The sequence below is a fragment of the Pleurodeles waltl genome, chromosome 5, assembly GCF_031143425.1.
Source record: "Pleurodeles waltl isolate 20211129_DDA chromosome 5, aPleWal1.hap1.20221129, whole genome shotgun sequence".
Classification (NCBI taxonomy): Eukaryota; Metazoa; Chordata; class Amphibia; order Caudata; family Salamandridae; genus Pleurodeles; species Pleurodeles waltl.
The window spans coordinates 344,589,093-344,612,588 of NC_090444.1; the positions used below are offsets into that span (position 1 = coordinate 344,589,093).

The 23,496-nt window shown below is 47.9% G+C and overlaps 1 protein-coding gene across 1 annotated transcript in view; it reads right to left on the reverse strand.

The window, feature by feature from the left end:
• Positions 1-23,496, reverse strand: part of PCSK2 (proprotein convertase subtilisin/kexin type 2) — a 1,091,080-nt gene that overhangs the window by 364,158 nt on the left and 703,426 nt on the right. Inside the window, exon 7 of the mRNA XM_069234088.1 lies at positions 4,507-4,595. Coding sequence (XP_069090189.1) covers positions 4,507-4,595 — 89 coding nt within the window. The remainder of the gene's footprint in view (positions 1-4,506; positions 4,596-23,496) is intronic.

A 23,496-nucleotide genomic window follows, 5' to 3' on the forward strand; every position in this document is an offset into this window, starting at 1 on the left:
ATCCCCATGGCGGTGCTGCAAGCAGCGCTGCCATGGCGGATTCCTTGGGCCAGGGGTAAACCGGCGGGAAACCGTTGGTTGCCCTTTTCTGACCGCGGCTTTACCGCCGCGGTCAGAATGGCCCTGGAAGCACCGCCAGCCTGTTGGCGGTGCTTCCGCGGTCCCCGGGGTCGGAATGACCCCCTTTATCTCTTGAGAAAATGCCTTGTGCATCAGAAATTGACGCACAGCCTGCCAGAAACGGCCCACAGCCTGCCCTGCGATGAGAAAATCACCACAGAGTTGAACTGGAATGACAGCCCAACTTCCTGAATGAAGATTCGACAAAGCACCTGCCTCGCAGCTGGGAATTCGATGCACAGCCTACCGGATCGACGCACAGCTGAACCGGAACAATGCAGCCCGACTTCCCCAGTGAAGAATTGACGAAGCGCTCACTGTGTCACAGAAAAATTGATGCATCACCTACCGATTGACGCAATGTCTGTGACTTTTTCCTGCATGCCCAGGATTTTCCCCGCATCATCCCTGGGCGTTAAAAAGATCTGCTCATCAGAGTGAGGAACTAAGACTGCGAGCCGCAAGTCGATGCAGAGCCCATTGCAGCATGAAAAGAAATGATGCATTATCTGTGCCGTGCCGGACATTCTGACACACACCCTATTCATCCACGCATCTCCCCCTCCGTGGTCTCCATGTGTGTTCTTTTTTATGCAAACCAGGTACTTTGTGTGATCAAGAGACAACTGTTGATTTCTAAAATTTAAGACTCTTTTTAATCTTGCAAAAATTATATCTCAACTTGTGCTTATTGAATCTTTATCATTTTGACCTTAATTTAACCAGATAAAAATCTTGTATTGTTCTAAGCCTGTGTGGTGTATTTTCATGGTGTTTTTACTGTGTTACTGTATAGTTTTCTTCTAAGTTAAGCCTGACTGCTCAGTGCCAAGCTACCGGAGTGTGGGCACAGGATAATTTGGATTCTGTGTGACTTACCCTGACTAGGATTGTGGTCCCTATTTGGAAAAAGATGAATAACTTTGCCAACTAGAGACCCCATTTCTAACACCTACCATTATATGTGTAGGATCCAGCCACTGTGAACAGGATATGAAATACTTCTGGTCTTTATGGATCAGCCTCCCTGTTATAGCAGGCAATCCTTTTGTCAGTATACATGTGAAAACTCTGTAATCAGTGTAAGACCTGACACCTTTGGAGTGGTTTCCCCTGAATGTTTCCCTTCAGACCTTCTGTTTTGTTGATTTTTTTTTTGATGGATTTAGGATCCTGGACACTTTATCACTGCTAACCAGTGCTCAGTTGCAGGTGTTCTCTGTTAACAATGGCTTATCTACAGTTGGCATATTATATTTGCTTATAAGTCCTGGGTAAGTATACTACCTGTGCCCAGGGCCTCTATATTAAATGCAACTAGTAGGCCTCCAACACTGATTGTGCCGCCCACTTCAGTAGCACGTCAAACATGTCTTAGGCCTTACATTGCAGAGCCTGTGTGTGCAATTTTAAACTGGCAAGTCGACCTTGCAAGTTAACCCTCTTGCCAGGCCCAAACCTTCCTTTTTAATAAATATGTCCTTTCTCTCTTCTTACTTTAAGGCTTGATAGTTCCTTTGTTATTTCTGCTTTGTTGCTCAACGTTTCTGTTGCCTGGACCATATAGTCTAGCTCTATTTGTCTCACCCCTAATTGATGCTGTTTTTTGCTTTGCACTCTAATTTCTTTAGCCTTCTTCATAACTAAGCCTCTCAGGAATGCTTGGTATGCATTGCAAACTACATTTAGTTTGGTACTATTCATATTATAACTTAAGAACTCCTGTGTTAGCTTTCTAAGCTCTCCTTTAATCTCTTCATGTTATGTTATGTTAAAAGATTTGTAAAGAGCATGGCTGCTCCAGCTATAGAGCTTCCCATAGCTAGCCTGGGAGAGCACAGAAGTCACAGCAAATGTGATCAGCAAGGAAGGGCACTTCAGGGGTTGGTAGGATAACGCCAAGTTTTCAAAAGTTCCCTAAAATTCAGAAGACTCCCAGTATTCCTAATATAAAAAAGAAGTGAATTCCAGGCCGCGGAGTTCTTGATTCTAAAGGAGTGGCCACCTGCTCTGGCTCGTCTGACTCAGGGAACAGCAACTAATATGAAGATAGCTGAATGAAGCTCACGAGCTGGATGGTATGGCAGCACCAAATTTGACAAAATAGGGGGACTTGGGAGTGTAGGATTTTGTGTGCAATACTCAAAGATTTTAAAAGAGTATGCTCCTCCACAGGAAGCCAGTGTAACTTTGCACTAACCAGAGACTGGTCAAAACTTTGGAAGAGAAAACAGAAGTCTGGCAGAAGCATTTTGAACTTACTGGAGTATATTTGTCACCAATTTGCTGGTCCCCAGATATGGAACATTGCAATAGTCCAGCCTAGCCAGAGTTGCAGCCTGGACAATGACTTGATGCATATTGGAATCGAAAAAGCCCAAAATAGGTTTAAGGCTCCTTAGCAGCCCAAAACAGGAGCAAGGCCACTATGTTTGCCTGTGTCTCAAAGGTCAAGGCGTAATCCACAATGACACCCAAATTCTTCACAGAAAGTTGCTCTGTAGGAGAAGCACCAAGATGGGATGGCCACTATTCATTACCCATAACCGGGTGTCCTTGCCTAAGAACAAGATCTCAGTTTTACTGGTGTTAAGGCAGAGATGGTTGAAATCCATCCATTCTGCCACTACCGAGAGACCTTTTTGAAAATTGGCACAGTCGAGTGAGGGATTGTCTCTAAAAGAAAGCCCTGTCAGTGTGTCGTCTGCGCATGATATTAGAGTAATTCCAGTGGATTCCTCAACCTGAGCAAGTGATTTAACATTCACATTGAATAAGTAGGGGCTCAAGGCTGATCCCTGTAGAATGCCATGGTGTTAAGGGTGAATATTGGACATGAAGGGAGGGGCAGTGACCTCGAAAAGAATTTCCGATAGAAAAGAGGCAAACCGCACAAAGCTATCCTGCTCTCTGGCTGCTGTATTAAGAGCTCATGAGACACCTCTCAAAAGCTGTGCTAAGGTCTAGCAGAATTAGCACTGAAATACGTCCTTCATCTAGAGCCCATCGAAGCTGCTCAGTGACTGCAAGTAATGCTGTTTCCGTACTGTGCCTTGGTCTAAAGTCATTCTGGGAGATGTCAAGTATGTGATTATTTACTACAAATGTTACCAAAACATTTTCTTCTTGATGATCTTTGCTAAAAAAAGGCAATAAGGAGATGGGACAGGTTTGGAGGCATCCAAGTCGGCTTCTTCAGCAAGAGAATGACTTTGGCATGTTACCTGGGCAGACAACAGCGAAACATTGATTACATGTAAGCAGGGTGGCAAGAGGGAGTCAGTCAACCTATAAAACATTTCAGGTTTTAATGGGTCTGCCAAGGAGCCAGATTTAACTTGATGACATGTAGCCAACAACTATTCTGGGTAACAGAATTCGAGGGAAATTGAGAATAGATGTCATATATTTTATTAACATGATATTCAGAAAGTTTTTCACAGTGAAAATCAGAGGTGACAATCTGGTTAGCAGAAAGTGATGGTTTTAATAAGCCATTTAGCATCTCAAAAATTTATTTGGAAGGATTGGAACTATTTTTTATAATTTTGGCAGAGTACTTGGCTTTCGTTTTGGAAATTATCTCATGATAATCCTTAACAGCTCCCCTATACAGAGCTTTCAGGGAGGGGTTGTAAGCCTTCACCAAGAACGCTCCAGAGTTTTACAATGCTTTAGCCTTTAATGAGCAAGACTTATCAAGGTCTCAACCAATGTGCTGAGGTCACAAGTGTCTGCCAGGAATGCAAGGTGACATGGAGCCTGTCCATTTTAATGTTTGAGAAGGGTCTGCTCACTGCTTTAGCTGATTATCGGGTTGACTTCAGTGGTTGGGAGATGTATGCCAAGAAACAACGCATGGGCAGTTCAGTCAAATTGTCTTGGTGGATGACAGATTAGGTTCATCATGGCCAAACACATTAGGCCCACAAAGATCCCACTGCGGTTGCTTTACGTGTAGTGTGATGAGACAACCTATGTCAGAAGTAACCAGGTTGTTAAGAAAGGTAACATACATAGTCATAGTTAATACGTCATCTGGGAGGTCAAAGACACAGAGTACTATGTCATTGTTGTAGTTCCAGAAGCAAAGGCATGTTGTAGTCTGTTTATGATTTGTTGCTGTGTGGCGGTAGTGGAACACGATGATCTGTATTAAAGATAGCAGGAAATGTCAGAAGAGGAGGGATACTGTTTTGAGGATGTTGCAGAACCAGTGTTACTTACCAAGAATGTTTCCCAAAAAATAAGTAAAATGTTAATGAAAGTGTGATGGAATTCTAGAACATGTGCTTTTTGAAATTACTGTTTTTAATAGTGGATCGAACACATTTATCTTAATAATTGATTTGGTAATATATGAATTCCAGAAACCTTAAACAATACCTGCAACTTTTGAATTGTAGGCTACTCCCACTCCACAAATATTGTTGTTGGCAGCAGCAGATACTTCACCTGCACATCTTGTCCCATGGCTGTGGAAATAAAAAGAAGTATTAATGCCAAACACATCGTAGAAATTAAAGCGAAAAACAAGGAATTTATAAGGAACAAGTTCGCCATCCTTCCTGCATGGTATCATCTGTGCGACTTTCCTCACCTTTAAAGCTCTGGAAAACGCTCTTAGGTTTTGTTCAATGTATTGGTTTGCTTATTAGCCTAGGAGCAAACTATGATGTAATCTTAAGGTTGTCCCGCAATTAAACTATTTCAGAAAAATAATATTTTTTCAAAGAGCTCTTTGGCTGCTCTCTATTTAACAATTCGCCCAGCACAGAATACTAACCACTGTACAACGTAGGCGCATGCTTTGATAACGTATTATGTTATGTAATGAACTGCTTCACAAGACAATCTTGACACCCCTAAATAATTAAATAACAACAATGCACAGGAAGAAGAGTCAGTAACGAAGAATTTCGAGAAATCATAACGTCATTGTGAAAGTTTGAATTTAAAATCCTACAATTTAGGCTAACTGTAATAAGTAATTTATCGGAATAACTTTTTCAGTGTGCGGATTGCCTACTAGATTATGGGTGCATTGAGTGAGTTCTCATTTTCGACTCATGATGTTAGTTATAACATCTGCTCATTAATAAGATTAGTAGGTTTTAGGATAATTGACTACTTCGAAAACTGAATATACCCGTGTTTTGTCCTGCAAGTGATTCTAAATTTAGTATCACATGCAGATAAGGAGAATAAGGAACACAATAACTGTTAAGCGTTGAGCATTCAGGGTGAGTTATGATCAGTCTGACTATGGATGAGGTGTAAATTAATAAACCTCTTCCGTTTTCGTCCCACTACGTGTGTCGGAGTTTACTTATCAAACAATACAATTCCACTACATAAAAACACCATTTCAGAAGCTATTTCAGGACTTCATCTGATATGCTAATAATGGAGTTATTTATTTATTGTGCCCTTGGTTACGATTATTCTGGACAAGAGTATGCTATTTATCCCACCTAATAAAATCTGATACTGCGGGAATCAGAATTTATCAGGTGTGATAAATTCAACGAATTATGGCCCATATTTATAATTTTTTTGCGCCGCATTTCCGTCATTTTGTGACGCAAAAGCGGCGCAAACTTACAAAATACAATCGTATTTTGTAAGTTTGCGCCGAAAAGTATAAATATGGGCCTATGTGTTTTGCCTGATAATGGGGAAGAACATGAGGATTTTGTTGCTTTTCACAACAAAATCCACGTCCTTGAATCGACTAGGCATTTTTCCAGCTAAATTGCGCAAAACTTGCAATTCCAATAATCGCTGTAACAGAAACTACCACATCGGAAATCACTAGGTCAGTGGTAATCGGGGACACTGTTAAAGAAATGAATGACAAATTACTTCATGTCAAAGCGACAGATTTGAGACTGCAAATGTGCTCACCCACAACTTTGAGAATCTTTCCTTTTACCATGTTGGGGTGCCCGGTTTCAAACTCTCTTAAGGTTTGGGCGCCCTCGCGAAGCAGCAATAAATTGCAAAGAAGGGACAAAAAAACAGGCACTTATGTGAACGTTACAACTATTCAATTAATGAGAGTGCACATTCTAAATCTTCGTCTTACATTCCTACATAACAGAGTGATCACTCCTTCTGGGTATTACTTTTTCTCTCTACATTTACTGACCTCACTTCGTCGAATGAACAAATACGTTTTCACCCGAAACGTGCTTTAACATCTGATACCTGCCTTCTACTTTTGAGGAAATAAAAATCCAACGGGTTGCTTCAGCGCGTGGTGAATCCGACAATACTTTAATCAGTGTATTTCTATCTATCTATCTATCTATCTATCTATCTATCTATCTATCTATCTATCTATCTATCTATCTATCTATCTATCTATCTATCTATCTATCTAAGGCATGCAGTTAATCCTGTTAAATTTTCTTCTCCTCTGATATTTGGTTTTCAATACAGACAGCTATGTACTGATGTTCATAATAGGACTGCAGTGAATGGTTTGCTTTTATTAAATAATATGAGGTCTAAACTGATCAAATACTCTTTCTAATAAAGTAAGCTTCAACCATTTTGCTTTGGAGTGGAAATAGCTGAATTTGTAGTAGGGATGGGCCATCCTGCCTGGATGGTTGAGGCATAGCTGTTACCTGCCCCACTTATATTTTAAGGGCTTCCCTCCAGCTCACACAAAACAACCTGATACTATTTTGTCACCCCAGAGTTATTGGAGCCATGACAGGGGAAGGGTAGAATTTTCTGCTTCTACCAGAGGACAGCCCTACAGTTCTAGTTCTGCCTTGTTCCCTAAAAGACTGCCTTGCTGCTTGCTGTCTGCCCTGCTCTCTGAGAAATCCAGATGTTTTGCACTCTTCTCAACTGCGAACAGCCCTGTTCTCTCCGAGATTGCTGCCTGTGATGACCACAAATACAAAGCAGCAAGGAACTTGACTATCCATGCTACAATAACCACCAGCGCTGATGTTAACATGAGGTCTGCACTTTGAGATCCAGAAACAACAGCCTGCAGTGACCACCAATGTGAAACTTCAGCATGACCATCCTTGAAGCCTGACCCGACCTTCACATTACAGAGGCAAATCTCTGTGACACCAAGCCTCCTCTGTGCGCTAAAGGGATGATCATCTGATACACATTCCCTGCTCCTTGAAGCCTCCTCCACTACGAACTGAACTCTTTGTGCCGGTCTTTGAGAAGGTAGCTTCTTCAGCTGGACTAACCTGGTCTTTGTATCTGCCGCACACCCATTGCAGTTACCAGGAACCAAAGCCTTTTGTTTTAGCATGGCTGCAAGGAACACTTTGTGCTTTTAGCCTCCATGTCTACCTAAAACTTTGAAATTGCATATCTTCAATTCTACTTATTGAATTTTTGTCATTCTACTATCATTTTATTTATTATAATTAAGAATTAACTCTATTCTTCTACAGTGGCTGGAATGTCGTTTTTCCACTTTATCACTGTTTATGTGCTGCAAAGATACTTTACAATTGCCTCTAAGTTATGCCTGACTGCTTTTGTGCCAACCTTTCAGAGAGTTAAGCACACTTTTATTAGTGACTTTTGTGGTTCACCCTGACTAGTACTATGATTGTTTCCTGAGTGGGGCTTCCACCCACAGCAAACAATAACCCAATTTCTTAAAATGTGTGTTTGTGCATTTGTGAACTTGCATTTGTGTAATTGGGCTTACCACTATACATACTGATGTAAGTGTCATGGACTTATTGTGGAGCCTGCTTTGATAGACCTACATGCTTTTTAGTGATACTGACCAACTGAACTGTGTTCGCATTTGAAGTTCAATTGTGTTGGCATTTGCAGTTTTTCAACATTAAATGGATTAATGGTGGGTATTTGCCATTTGTACACCCTCTTTTTCCTACAGTGGGTGTAAGACTTGGTTGGTTGTTTAATTGCAGCATTTAGGGCGCATGTATCTACTATTATCTCACAGGCCGTTTGATTTCAAGACCATCCTTTTGCTCGTGTTGACATGTGTAACTTTATAGTAAGTGTGTCATGCCTCTCAACTTGCGGACCCTTTTTTTGTTCAGGAGAATGAGGTGGTACACTTGGTTACAGCTAAAGGCTTGCACCCTCTCCTGTAATGCATTTTTGTGTGAGTCCCCGAATGTATGTTGGCAATTTCTATCTATGCTAGCGCAGCTGGGTGAGGCTTGTCTTTATATATTTAGTATTCTGTCCCAGGTAACTTTTATACTTTCACCAGTGGCATTACGTGTGCTGTAATGATAGGTAGGAATAACAATGGTTGTGCTCCTATTGGGGTAAACATCCTATTTGATATCTGCTAGTGACTGAAATATGTTTAGTGCACATTTCAATGTTACAGGCTGGTCAGCACTATTTATCCAATTTAGCAGGGAGGTTTCAAACAACCAGACTTGAATTATCTAAAATGTGTGCCCTCCACAAAGTGTACATGTCTAACCTACGAAACTGAGGTAAAAACCTTTTGTGATATGAGAAATCAACCAGGGATGTGGAACTGCTCTTGATATTCATCTGCTGCTGCCAATGTTAGAAATGGGGTCTTTGGTTGGCAGTCAGGTTACCCCCTGTCCAAGCAAGGACCCTCACTCTAGTCAGGGTAAGTCACACACAATCCAAATTATCATGTGCCCACCCTCTGGTACCTTGGCACTGAGCAGTCAGGCTTAATTTAGAAGGCAATGTGTAAAATATTTGTGCAATAAATCATACAATACCACAACATAGCACCACAAAAATACACCACACAGTGTTTAGAAAAATATATAATATTTATATGATAAGATGCAGGTCAAAACGATTAAAATGCAATACGTAGATGTTGAGATATCACTGTAAAAGTGATATAAAGTGTCTTAAGTCTTTGCAAAACAAATAAATGTCTCTTAAAAATAATAAAGGTCTCTTGCAAGCACAAAGTACCTGGTTCGCGTTCAAAATCTCCGCAAGGGACCGCAGAGGAGGTGATGCATGGAAAAAGGGGATGGGGGGTCCGCCGGTTTCACCCCTTTGCACACCAACTTGCATCTTTATTTTCCACGCAGGGGAAAGCTTTGCGTAAATTTCCATTGCGCGGACTTGGTTCCTCCTCAGGTTGCAGGGTTTTCTGGTGCCCCCGTGGAATCCTGGGCTTGCGGAGTGAAGTCATAAGTGCTGTGTCGATCCAGTGGGCGTTGTGTGGAAATTTCTCCCGCACGTCAGGCGCTGCGTTGATTCCTCTCGAAGTCGGGCTGCGCCGTCCCGGGTCGGCTGTGCGTTGATCCGGTGAGCCGTGCATCAAAGTTCCGGTCACAACGCAAGCGCTACATCAATCTTCTCCTTGCGAAGTCGGGCTGCATCGTTCCGGTTCGGCGTGCAGTGAAGTTCTCACCATGAGGCAGGCTGTGCATTGTTTTTAGCAGGCTGGGCGTTGAATTTTCACCACACAAGGAGTCCAGTTGCAGGAGTGAAGTCTTTTTGGTCCTGAGACTTCAGGGAACAGGAGGCACGCTCTATCCAAGCCCTTGGAGAGCACTTCTTAGCACAGCCAGAGAGCAAGGTAGCAGGGCATCAGCAAGGCAGCCCAGTGAGTCCTTTGGGCAGCCAGGCAGTTCCTCCTGGCAGGTCTGGTTCAGGGATTCTTCACCACCAGGTTTCTTGTCCAGAAGTGTCTGTGAGGTAGAGTGTCTACCCCAAGAAGTATCTAACGTGTGTCCTTTTGGATCCTCTTCTTATAACCATTTTGGCCTTTGAAGTAGGCCTACCTCAAAGGAAAGTCTCACTTGTGGTGAAATCCTACCTTGCCCAGGCAAGGCCTCAGACACACGCCAGGGGGTTGGAGTCTGCATTGTGTGAGTGCAGGCACAGCCCTTTCAGGTGCGAGTGACCACTCCTCCCCACCCTCCTAGCACAGATGGCTCATCAGAATATGCAGGCTACACCCCAGCCCCTTTGTGCTACTGTCTGGAGAGAGGTGCAATCTGCCGAACTGTCAAACTAGCTCAGACAGGGAATCCACAAACAGGCAGAGTCACAAAAATGGTTCAAGCAAGAAAATGCCCACTTTCTAAAAGTGGCATTTTCAAACACACAATCTGAAAACCATCTGTACTAAAAGATGTATTTTTAAATTGTGAGTTCAGAGGTCCCAAACTCCACATGTCTATCTGCTCCCAAAGGGAATCTACACTTTAATCATGTTTAAAGGCAGTCCCAAGGTTAACCTATGAGAGAGACAGGCCTTGCAACAGTAAAAACCGAATTTGGTGGTATTTCACTGTCAGGACATATAAAACACAATAGCTACCTTAACCATACACTGCACCCTGCCCATGGGGCTACCTATGGCCTATCTTAGGGGTGTCGTATATGTAGGAAAAGGGAAGGGTTAGGCCTGGCAAGTGGGTACACTTGCCAAGTCGAATTTACAGTTTAAAAACTGCACACACAGACACTGCAGTGGCAGGTCTGAAACATGATTACAGGGCTATTTATGTGGGTGGAACAACCAGTGCTGCAGGCCCACTAGTAGCATTTGATTTACAGGCCCTGGGCACCTCGAGTGCAATTTACTAGGGATTTACTAGTAAATCAAATATGCGAATCATGGATAAATCAATCAATAGTACAATTTACACAGAGAGCATATAGCAGTGGTAAAGTGCTCAGAGTTCCAAAGCCAACAAAAACAGGTCAGGAAAAATAGGAGGAAGGAGGCAAAAAGTTTGGGGATGACCCCACAAAAAGGGCCAGGTCCAACATTACATTAAGCAGAAATAAACATATGTGCATACTATGTAAGATAAATAGCACAGGTATGCAAATGGAAAACTGCACTGTAAAACTCTTCTATTAGTAGATATATGTTCATCTTTATGGCTAGCTGTACTCATTTATACATCTATGACAAACAACCACTAGAATCAAGTCTAGCTGCATGGTGCTATACTGCAACTAAAATGAAACAAAAAGGAAATGCATAGATGCAAAATATAAAACTGGAACATTGGAGGTGGACAGAGGAATGATATGGGAAATTCAATCATAAAAGGGAGGAATGGAGAGGGAAGAAGGGGGGCACAGACAAATTTAAATGATACAGTGGACCTACATAACTTTAGAGCAGAATTTGTGCCCAACAGCACTCATTTTGGGAACTGGCACTCATTTTTCCACATCAGTTATTTAGCAAGAGTAACACAGGGAAAAACACACCAAGTGGAAGTTTCAAGTTTATTTTTTATTAGCAAGGTTAATTAAAACCATTGCAATTCAAACATACATACTATATAAATACTTAAAAATACTCTTTCGATAGAATAAAAAACACATAAAAATAAGTTTTGCTTATTAGAAACTAAATCATGTCCTGGTGTTAAATTGGGCGTGACTAAAACCTACTCTGCTAGCTTCAACCCTGTTCTTGATCCTTAGTTCAAGACTTCCTTACTCCCGTGCTAAGCCACATTGCATCCTATTTGTTAAAAGTAAGCTCAGGCAAGTTCCTGAAGTAAGTGGCACAGGACTAGACCTATCACTAATTCTAAAAGTAGTTAACCATTTGGGAACTCTTTTATCGTTGGCCGAAAAACCATATACTCACGACTTACTAATCTTTATTCTCCATCTCTCTTTGGGCCTTTACCATGAATTTGGTCCCTCGACAGGAAAACTGAATTGAAAGTCCACTAAGCCAACTGATGACAGCCAGCCTACATGAACGTATATTTAGTGCCATAAAGTTATTTTTCAATAACAATGCCCTAAGATCTAGCGAAGCCGGGCACACACAAAAAATATGTACTAATGACTCTTGTCTACACCCACATAAGCGGCAAAACTGTGTCGGTGCTTGCTGTCTCCGTGAAGGGACCATGGTGGTCATTCCAACCCTGGCGGTCCATGACCGCCGGGTTGGAGGACCGCGGGAGCACCGCCGACAGGCCGGCGGTGCTCCAATGGGCATTCCGACCGCGGCGGTAAAGCCGCGGTCGGACCGGCAGCACTGGCGGTCTCCCGCCAGTGTACCACCGCCCATTGGAATCCTCCAAGGCGGCGCAGCTAGCTGCGCCACCGAGGGGATTCCGACCCCCCCTACCGCCATCCAGTTCCCGGCGGTCCGCCCGCCGGGAACCGGATGGCGGTAGGGGGGGTCGCGGGGCCCCTGGGGGCCCCTGCAGTGCCCATGCCACTGGCATGGGCACTGCAGGGGCCCCCGTAAGAGGGCCCCTAAATGTATTTCACTGTCTGCTGCGCAGACAGTGAAATACGCGACGGGTGCAACTGCACCCGTCGCACAGCTTCCACTCCGCCGGCTCGATTCCGAGCCGGCTTCATCGTGGAAGCCTCTTTCCCGCTGGGCTGGCGGGCGGCCTGAAGGTGGCCGCCCGCCAGCCCAGCGGGAATGTCAGAATTACCGCCGCGGTCTTTCGACCGCGGAACGGTAACCTGACGGCGGGACTTTGGCGGGCGGCCTCCGCCGCCCGCCAAGGTCAGAATGAGGGCCCATGTCTTTTGTTTCCACCATCCCAAATCGAAAAAGCACAAAGTGGAGTTTCAACGACTGATTGAAGAATGCTGCTAAATATTCCTGAGCCCGTAAAGTTTAGTATGTTGTTATTACAGTCAAGGCATGGTTTCTTTCTACCAGTTTTTGTTTATAAAAAATTAGAGACTTCATCCTGGTGATGGCGTTTGCCTTCCAGTAAAACTCCACTTTGCTCTGGCTCCGCTCCCAGGCTTCTCGCAGACCTAGCTCTTCAATACTGTTGTTAAAATGGTGACCCCAGGTGCCTTTGTCGTTGTGACGCTGTTGCTCCTCAATTTCAATCCAGCATAGGTTATTAATAGTGCTGACCTCTGCTGCACGCATTCTACAGCATAGTTTAGTAAAAGCACATTTATTCTGATATTCGTAGTTTTTCAAACCCAGTTCTAGGAGGACCTGGGCTGGAGATGCTGATCTCGGTATCCGAAAAACTGATTTACAGGCCTTCTTCTGGAATTGGTTGAAAAAACTGCTTCCTTCCCCTGCATGATTTCGGCTCCATAAGTAACTGTAGGCATTAGCTGTGCTGCCATGACGGAAAGCAAGTGCGTATATGATGGACAGCTCAGTTTTTGTTTTAATACTTTAAAGCCATAGGTCGGTGAGTGGGCTTTAGCTTGAGCAACAGCTAGCTGTGGTTTAAAAGTCAAAAGGCGATCCAGGGTAAAACCCAAATATTTGTATATGGGGCAACCTCCACCCAGGTTCGATTTAAGAACGATGAAAAAGATTTAAACTTCTTATCAACCAGACGGACAACCTTTGTTGTTCTTAAATTCAGTTCCAGACCTTGATTTGCAATGTATGTGTAAAATGCATCAATGATGTGCTGTAGTCCGACTGGTGTTTGGCTGAGCAATGCTATGTCGTCTGCGTACTATAACCATGCATGCAGTTAGTGCTTTTCTACTGTGTTTGTTTTCTATTACATGCTCTCCTTCTAGCGCTTCAATGCTCTTTTGAGTAGGAATGCGCTTTATAAATCACGACATACATACATACAAATGTGCTATTTTATCTTATTTTGAAATATTGACTTTTAGATTATTTGACTCTATAACAATGATTACTAAAATGTAAATACTTACTGAACTAACAACTTAATTTGAATTAATTTGTTAAAAAACCCTTACAATTTACACTAAGTGCCTTTGTCAATTTCTGTGAAGCCCCAATTGGATTTCACTTTCCATAGTAATTGATGTAAATGATAGCACTTTATCAACTCTCATTGTCCACTAACAAACAACCAATGGCAGAGTTTATTTGATGATTATACTCAATGATTGAGATACAAGAAACCCTTCTCCAGAACCATTGGGGTGTTCCAGAAGACAGACCTATCCTCAATCCACTTCAGTATTACATTGATCAGATCAGTATTAACATCAAGCTTAAGGTTCCTGACCATTCAGTAGACCTATGTATATACAAAAATCACTTAACTGCAGACAGGATAAATGACACTTATGACCAACATCAGAATAAACAATAAGTGGTGAAGGGGTACTGAGGTTGCTAGCACGCCTGGCCCTTAGTAAGTAAACTTACAAGGGGACACGTATAGGTCGATGAACCATTTGAATCGCATGGAGTATCCTAATCATGCAGTGACTACTGAATCAATAGCTAACATCAATAATCAAGAAACATTCTATGAAAAACAGCTTTAAACCGTCTTACTCAAGAATAACCACTACAGGAAGAAGTTAACAATTTTTATTTCCCTATTGATTACAAAACTTTTTATTCATTCATTAATAGAAGACATTGGTGGTCATTACAACCCTGGCGGTCGGTGTTAAAGTGGCGGTAAGACCGCCAACAGGCCGGCAGTAAAAAATTTGCAGTTATGACCGTGGCGGATACCGCCAGCAAAGACAGCCATTTTAACACTCCGACCGCCACGGCGTACAAAGAAACAGCGCGGCGGTCACTGCCAACAGACAGGCGTGAGACAATGTACCGCCCACACTATTATGACAGGACAATCCGCCACCTTTTCTGGGGCGGATTCACCGCGGATAAAAACACGGCAGAAACAGGAATCCCAAAGGAAAAGCGCTCACCTCTACACACCCCACGAGGAACGAGGACGCCATGGATCCGGAACTCCAAATTCTACCTGCAATAGTCTTCCTGCTCCTCTACCAGGAGCATGAACCCCGGCGGCGAAGACCACGGTGAGTACTGCACCTACGACACAGGGGAGGGGGGAGGGAAAAAACAGGGACACGCAGCACACAACACCCCCACCCTCACCCACCACAACACACACACTAATGCATATCAATACATCACAGTTACACCTCCCAAACCTCCCGGAAGAATGCAAAGACAATAGAAAATGAGTGTAACCATTGTAATATATTAAAAGCAAGTAGGCAGAAACATATATATACACACCATGTACAAAATATATACCAAGCATAGTAGTCCAGGTTGTGCTCTAATAAAGTCCGTGGAACACTGGGACCACACGGTATGGGCGAGGCCCACACAAGATCCCCGACCATGACGGAGAGAACACTGCAGGGGCATCATAGAGCAACTAAACAGGCACCTCAGGGGGAGGGAAAAGGGGGGCACCTCAGCCGCTTGAGTGCACGACGCCAAATCCACGAGGGGGCCACATTCCCACTGTTCAATCCTGGGGAGTACAAAGCCACAGTCTCACAAGTCTATACAGTGGGTGGGTTGCCCACTGTTCAATCCTGGGAGTGCAAAGCCACAGTGTCACAAGTCTCTCCAGTGGGTGGTTTGCCCACTGTTCAATCCTGGGGAGTGCAAAGCCACAGTCTCACAAGTCTCTACAGTGGGTGGTTTGCCCACTGTTCAATCCTGGGGAGTCCAAAGCCACAGTCTCACAAGTCTCTACAGTGGGTGGTTTGCCCACTGTTCAATCCTGGGGAGTTTTAAGCCACAGTCTCACAAGTCTCTACAGTGGGTGGTTTGCCCACTTTTCAATCCTGGGGAGTGCAAAGCCGCAGTCTCTCAAGTGGATGACAGTCTCCACTGGTTCTGGAGGGGGCCTTGTGCCCAGAGTGCTTCATCCTGCTAAGGACAGAGGTAGTGGATGACAGTCTCCACTGGTTCTGGAGGGGGCATGGTGCCCAGAGTGCTTCATCCTGCCAAGGACTGAGGTAGTGGATGTGATACTCCACTGGTTCTGAAGGGGGCCTTGTGCCCAGAGTGCTTCATCCTGCCAAGGACAGAGGTAGTGGATGTGATACTCCACTGGTTCTGGGTGGGGCTTTGTGCCCAGAGTGCTTCAACCTGCCAAGGACTGAGGTAGTGGATGTGATACTCCACTGGTTCTGGAGGGGGCTTTGTGCCCAGAGTGCTTCATCCTGCCAAGGACTGAGGTAGTGGATGTGATACTCCACTGGTTCTGGAGGGGTCTTTGTGCCCAGAGTGCTTCATCCTGCTAAGGACAGAGGTAGTGGATGACAGTCTTTACTGGTTCTGGAGGGGGCATGGTGCCTAGAGTGCATCATTCACCCCGTGACGGACTCAGTTGCGTCAGTGCCCTTGCCGCTCATGGGCCAGCGGTGCTTGAGACGGCGGTACCCTGTTCAGCGGTGCTTGAGATGGCGGTGCCCTGTTCAGCGGTGCTTGAGACGGCGGTGCCCTGTTCAGCGGTGCTTAAGACGGCGGTGCCCTGTTCAGCGGTGCTTGAGATGGCGGTGCCCTGTTCAGTGGTGCATGAGACGGCGGTTCCCTGTTCAGCGGTGCTTGAGATGGTGGTGCCCTGTGCAGCGGTGCTTGAGGCGGCGGTGCCCTCTGCAGCAGTGCTTGAGGCGGCGGTCTCCATTGCAGGGACTCAGCTGCTGGCGGTCCTTCACGGCCCAGCGGGGCTTTTGCTGGCGGTGGCCTCCTGGGCAGGTGGGCTTGTGCTGGCGGTCCTGTCCTGGACAACTGGGCTTGTGCTGGCAGTCCTGTCCTGGGCAGCTGGGCTTGTGCTGGCGGTCCTGTCCTGGGCAGCTGGGCTGGTGCTGGCAGTCCTGTCCTGGGCAGCTGGGCTGGTGCTGGAGGTGGCGGTGCCCTGTTCAGTGGTGCATGAGACGGCGGTTCCCTGTTCAGCGGTGCTTGAGATGGTGGTGCCCTGTGCAGCGGTGCTTGAGGCGGCGGTGCCCTCTGCAGCAGTGCTTGAGGCGGCGGTCTCCATTGCAGGGACTCAGCTGCTGGCGGTCCTTCACGGCCCAGCGGGGCTTTTGCTGGCGGTGGCCTCCTGGGCAGCTGGGCTTGTGCTGGCGGTCCTGCCCTGGGCAGCTGGGCTTGTGCTGGCAGTCCTGTCCTGGGCAGCTGGGCTTGTGCTGGCGGTCCTGTCCTGGGCAGCTGGGCTGGTGCTGGCGGTCCTGTCCTGGGCAGCTGGGCTGGTGCTGGCAGTCCTGTCCTGGGCAGCTGGGCTGGTGCTGGAGGTGGCCTCCTGGGCAGCGGGAAAGATGGCGGTCTTCTCCGCCGTGCTGCTCTTCCCAGACTTCCTGGTTTCTTGTGGCCCTTCTCCACCCTGGAGGGTGTCACAGCTGAGTCCACACTCCCACCGGGACCCCTGGGAGCGGCTTTGGTGGCTGGAGTCTTCCCCCTCTCCTGCCGGGCACTGGCCAACTTCTGATGCTTCACAGGTGGGGGACTGTCTGTGCTGTGGCTCTGTGCCACACTGGCTGCCCTGGTGGCCGGTGCACTACAGATTCCGGTGACTACAGGCACCACTGGTCCTGGAGATGTTGTGGCTGAGGTGCTAGTTCGGGACCTAGGAGACGGACGGGGTGAGGGAGGTGTGGGCAAGAGGTCAAGGTTGGACAGGAAAAGTTTTTTTGACACACTGGGACGGGTAGCTGGAGGGGGTTTGGGAGTGGAGGAAGAGGTGGTGGTTGTAGGAGGTGTTCGTTTGCTGACTTTGGGTGAAGGTGCATGCGCTGGAGGCTGTCGTGAGGTGGATGGCTGTTGGGTGGGTGTGTGCCTGCGTTTGTGTATCTTGGGAGGTGGCATCACAGACACACTGGGAGAGGACACAGGGGACGTGTGAATGGTAGTGGGGGTGGTGACTGCACGTGAGCGGGGTGTGTTGGTGGGTGTGCTGGAGAGGGACTTAGTGTCTGTAGAGGTAGTGCATGCAGGTGTGAGTGTAGATGAGACTGGGAGGGAGGAGGGAGACGAGGAGTAGGGGGACACAGTGGAGGCAGTGGATGTTGGTCTGTCTGCATGTGTGTGATGCTTGCGTGAGTGCCTGTGGGATGTGTGGTGCTTACGTTTGCCTGAGCTTCCCTTGTGTGTTGAGGTGTGTGCATGCTGGTCTGTAGGTGTGCTTGGGATAGACTGAGGTACAGGGGATTGGGTCGGGGTGGAGGAAGTTGGGGGGGGAAGGCTAGACAAAGGGACAATGGCTGCCATCAGTGCTGAGGCCAGAGTCTCAAAACCTCGGTGAAGGGCCGCCTGACCAGAATGAATGTCCTCCAGGAATGCATTTGTTTGTTGCAACAGCCTTTCTACACCCTGGATGGCATTCAAAATGGTAGCCTGCCTAACAGTGAGGGACCTGAGGAGGTCAATGGCCTCCTCACTGAGGACAGCAGCGGTGACTGGGGCAGGGCCTGAGGTGCCTGAGGTGCCTGGGGCGAAGGTGATGCCCACCCTCCTGGGTGGGCGGGCACGGGGCGAAGGCTGAGGGGCTGCTGGGAGGGCGGTGCTGGAAGGGGGGGTGGCGCTGTACCTGTAGATGGGGGGGGGCACAGATGTTGCCGCTACCACAAGGGAGCTCCCATCAGAGGACGAGTCCGTGTCACTGGTCTCAGCTCCTGTCCACGCCGTGGAGCTCCCCACACCCTCCGTCCCACTGGTGAAGTCCGAGTCCGTAGTGTGGCCCTCCATGGCCATGTGGGATGCAGCCCCCTGGTGCTCGGTGCCACTGCCCTTCCACCTGATGATGCTAATGCACACAAGAACAGGGAGACCACAAAAAGGGGACGACGACAGAAGAAAGACATGTTGAGTGCATGCATTACCGCTACCTTTGGCGGACACAACAGACACAGAAGCCTCCTGCACTATGCCGCGCTCTTGGGCTCCACTGTTCAATTCCTTGGAAATGCCCTACAAGGCTATGGACAACATCTGCACACATAGATGACACAGGGGCACAAATAGGTGTACTTGGCACTCTACAGAAGTGGGGTGGGGTACCACATGGCCTGCCTTACGGAGGGACCTTGCCTACGGAACTCGCCCTGGTGTAGGGAAACCCACAGCCCACCTCCCCCACCCAGACCCCTCCACTGCGTGCAAAGTCAGCAGAATGAGAGTGTACTCACCCCCTTGTGTCTGTTGTGATGCCCTCAAGCGCCCATCCAACTCCGGGTAGGCCACCGCCAGGATCCTGAACATCAGGGGGGTCATGGAGCGACGGGCACCCCTCCCACGTTGGGAGGCCATCCCCAGCTGAGCCTCCGCCGTCTTCTTGCTCCAGCGGCGAATGTCCTCCCATCTTTTCCGGCAGTGGGTGCTCCGTCAGTGGTAGACCCCCAGGGTCCGGACGTCCTTGGCGATGGCACGCCAAATATGTTTTTTCTGGTGGGCGCTGACCTACATGAAATGTACAGGGGGAAGAGTACGTTATTACCAACTGTACCGCCAAAGTGATTGGCCCCCATCCCTACCCTTGCCATGTGGCACATGCATTCACCGTCGTTTCATGCACGCCGCACTCTCCCCCCTTCCTTCTTACATCCAGCCCTCTCCACACAGGCATAGCCCATACAGCATGCTCCCAGTGTACTTACCTGTTTGTCTGGAGGACCGTAGAGTAGCGTGTACTGGGGGAGGACCCCATCCACGAGTTTCTCCAACTCATCCGATGTGAAGGCAGGGGCCCTTTCCCCAGACACTCGAGCCATTGTCTCTTCCAGACCGAGGTCACAGCAGCACTTGCAGTGTAGGTCCTCTCCTGTCGAATATCAGGTATAGAGTGATTGAACAGATAGAAAATGGCGGTCATGTCCACGGAGGTGCGTACCGTCACACCCGGCGTACATCGTCATTGGCTCCTGGGACCCATAGGGTCCAATGCTAACCAATGCAGCATTGCGCCGTGGTCTTCGACCGCCTACCGCAACGGTGTACAACGCCAGCGCAGTTACCTCACATCGCATTCTCCCACTTTAGAGGTCAGGCAGCCGCCATTTCAGGGGCCCACGTGGATTAATTTTCAACTGCGTCACACATAACTAGGCCTAGACTCAACACACATACAGGCCACCTTTTGTGTACGAATGGTGTTCTGTGTAAACTGTATGTACGTACCTCTGAGTTGTATGACTCTGTGCTCGCTGTTGTCCTTCATAGGCACTGTCCGCTGGGACATGTAAGGAGATGGCGGCATCCTCCGGTGTACCGACCATTGGTGGACCTGTCGACAATGGAGGACCGACATGTGATTATCACATACAGGCTTGACCGTGCCACAATCCAGGAACTGTGTACCCAGTTGGAGCCAGACCTGATGCCAGAAATCCGCCATCCCACAGGAATCCCCCCTCAAGTGCAGGTGCTGTCAGTGCTCCATTTCCTTGCAAGTGGGTCCTTTCAAACAACAGTGGCCATAGCATCAGGGATGTCACAGCCTCTGTTTTCCAACGTGTTGTCTAGAGTGTTGTCTGCCCTTCTGAAACACATGCAGAGCTACATCTTTTTCCCTCAGGTGGAGGATTTGCCTACAGTGAAAGGTGATTTCTATGCCCTGGGACATATCCCCAACATCATAGGTGCCATTGATGGGACCCATGTTGCTTTGGTCCCCCCCCCACAGGAGTGAACAGGTGTACAGAAACAGGAAGAGTTATCACTCAATGAATGTACAGATGGTATGTTTGGCCGACCAGTACATCTCCCATGTGAATGCCATGTTCCCTGGCTTAGTGCATGTCGCCTACATCCTGCGGAATAGCAGCATCCCTTAAGTGATGAGGCAGCTCCAGAGGCACCGTGTGTGGCTATTAGGTGAGCACCTGGGAGCAAGACAGTGGGAATGGTTGTCTGGGTCTGGGGATATCCCTACAAGTTAGTGCGTGTCTAACAGTTGTCCCTCGCCATTTGCAGGTGACTCTGGTTACCCCAACCTGTCATGGCTACTGACCCCAGTGAGGAATCCCAGGACAAGGGCAGAGGAACGCTACTATGAGGCCCATGGGCGAACTAGGAGGATGATCGAGTGGACCTTTGGCCTCCTGAAGGCCAGGTTCCGGTGCCTCCATATGTCAGGTGGATCCCTATTCTACTCACCAAAGAAGGTGTGCCAGATCATCGTGGCCTGCTGTATGCTTCACAACTTGGCTTTGCGACGACAGGTGCCTTTTCTGCAGGAGGATGGTCCAGATGGCGGTGTTGTGGCAGCTGTGGAGCCTGTGGACAGTGAAGACGAGGAAGCAGAGGAAGAAGACATGAACAACAGGGACTCAGTGATCCAGCAATATTTCCAATGAGACACAGGTAAGAGTACAGACCTGCCTACTACATGTACTTTAACACTACTACCTCTCTACTGTCTGTCCTTTTCACCCAGTGTGTTGGCACTGAGTTGTCACTTTCCCTTACGATTTCACAGATGTGGGTCCCACTGTGTGACATCTGCTTAGATTCCTCATGGACTAGAGCTGTGTGACATAGGTATGTTGACATTACAATTGTAAGAGCATTTTGTCACTGTAATTGCTAATACACTATTTCGAAATCACAGACAGACTCCAGATTGTTTTGTGCTTTATGTGTGTTTATTTAAGTGCTCAATATTGGAGGGGGTAGTAAAATGGTGAGGGGTGATGGTTGAGGAATGTCCATGGCAGAGTCCAGTCTATTAGTCTCACAGGTGCATTGCCCATATGGGCATAGGAAGTGGAGCTGGGGCAATTTAAGTATGGACAGGGTGACAAAGTGGGACAGTAGGATGACAATCAGGGTGGTCTCATTTCTTGGCGGGGGTCTTGGCATTGTGTTCTGTCTTTGTCCTGGATCTCAGGGACTTTTTGCGGGGTGGTTCTCCCTCTGCAGGGGGTGGGGTGCTGGTGTGGTGGTCCTGTGGCAGGGCGTCCTGTCCAATAGCGCCAGCGGAGGTGGTGGGCAGTTCATCGTCCATGCTAGTGTCAGGGGCCCCTTGTAGTGCCACAGTGTCCCTCCTGGTGTTCACGAGTTCCTTCAGCACCCCTACGATGGTGCCCAGGGTGGAGCTGAATGCTTCTGAGTTCCTCCTTGAAGCCCATATACTGTTCCTCCTGCAGGCGCTGGGCCTCCTGAAACTTGGCCAGTACCGTTGCCATCGCCTCCTGGGAGTGGTGGTAGGCTCCCATGATGGAGGAGAGGGCCTTGTGGAGAGTGGGTTCCCTTGGCCTGTCCGCCCCCTGTCGCACAGCAGCCCTCCCAGTTCCCCTGTGTTCCTGGGCCTCCGTCCCCTGGACCGTGTACCCACTGCCACTGCCCCCAGGTCCCTGTTGCTGTTGGGGTGGTGGGTTAGCCTGGGTTCCCTGTAGTGGTGGACACACTGCTGATTGACGAGTCCTGGGGACGGAGGTATGGGCCCGCTGGGTGGGTGGTGTGCTGGTGTTTCCAGAGGGGGGAAGGTCTGTAGTGGCCTGTGACTGTGTCAGGGGAACCGACTGTCCATAGTTCCCCGATGGGCCGGGCTGGTCATCTAGATACAGTTGGACAGAGCTGCTGTCATCACTGTGGGCCTCTTCTGTTGGTGGTGTGGACATGTGTGGACCCTCCTGTCCGGTGACATTGGGTAGGGGTCCTGCAGGGGTATAAAAGGATGTTTATTACATCTGTGTGTGGCATGGTGTGCAATGGGTGGGTGACCGTGTACCCCAGTGCTTGCATTCCTGTGTGGGACCTTGTGGGATGATGGTTTAGGGGGCTGTATGGGTATGTGCAGTGGGCATGCTTTGGTGATGGGTGTCCATGCTTTGTTGTTGCATGCAGGGCTTGGTGTTAGGAAGTGTGGTTTGTGATGTAGGGACATTTGTGAGGAGTTAGAGTGATGGGGTGAGGGTGAGGGTGGGGGTATGTGCTGGCATGCAGGTAGGGTGGGGTATGTAATAGTTAAGATTTGACTTACCAGAGTCCATTCCTCCACCTACTCCTGCGAGGCCTTCAGGATGCAGAATCGCCAAGACCTGCTCCTCCCATGTTGTTAGTTGTGGGGGAGGAGGTGGGGGTCCGCCGCCAGTCCGTTGAACCGCCAGGTGGTGTCTTGAGACCACGGAACGCACCTTCCCCCGTAGGTCGTTCCACCTCTTCCTGGTGTCCTCCCAATTTCTTGGGTGCTGTCCCACTGCGCTTACCCTGTCCACGATTCTTCGCCATAGCTCCATCTTCCTTGCAATTGAGATGTGCTGCACCTGTGATCCGAATAGCTGTGGCTCTACCCGGACGATTTCCTCCACCATGACCCTGAGCTACTCCTCCGAGAACCTGGGGTGTCTTTGCCGTGCCATGGGGTGGTGTAGGTGATGTGTGGGGTGGAGTGTGTGGTGATAAGTGTGCTGATATGTAGTGGTGTGTTGTGTGAGGTGCGTGGAAGATTTGTGGGTGATGGTGTTGTGTGCCTGTGGATGCTGTTGTTCTTGCTGGTGCTGTCTCTCTCTGGCCTTCTTTCGGAATTTTTGGTAGTAGGGGTTTGTGGGGGATGTGGGTGTGTGTTTCATATTGTATTGGGTGTGTGAGAGTGGTATGTGTATCAGTTGTGTGTATTTCGAATTGTCCAATGTGGCTGTGTTTTGTAAATGTGTGTGTATTTTGAGGGCAGCAGTGTGTACCGCCAATGGAATACCGTGGTTGAA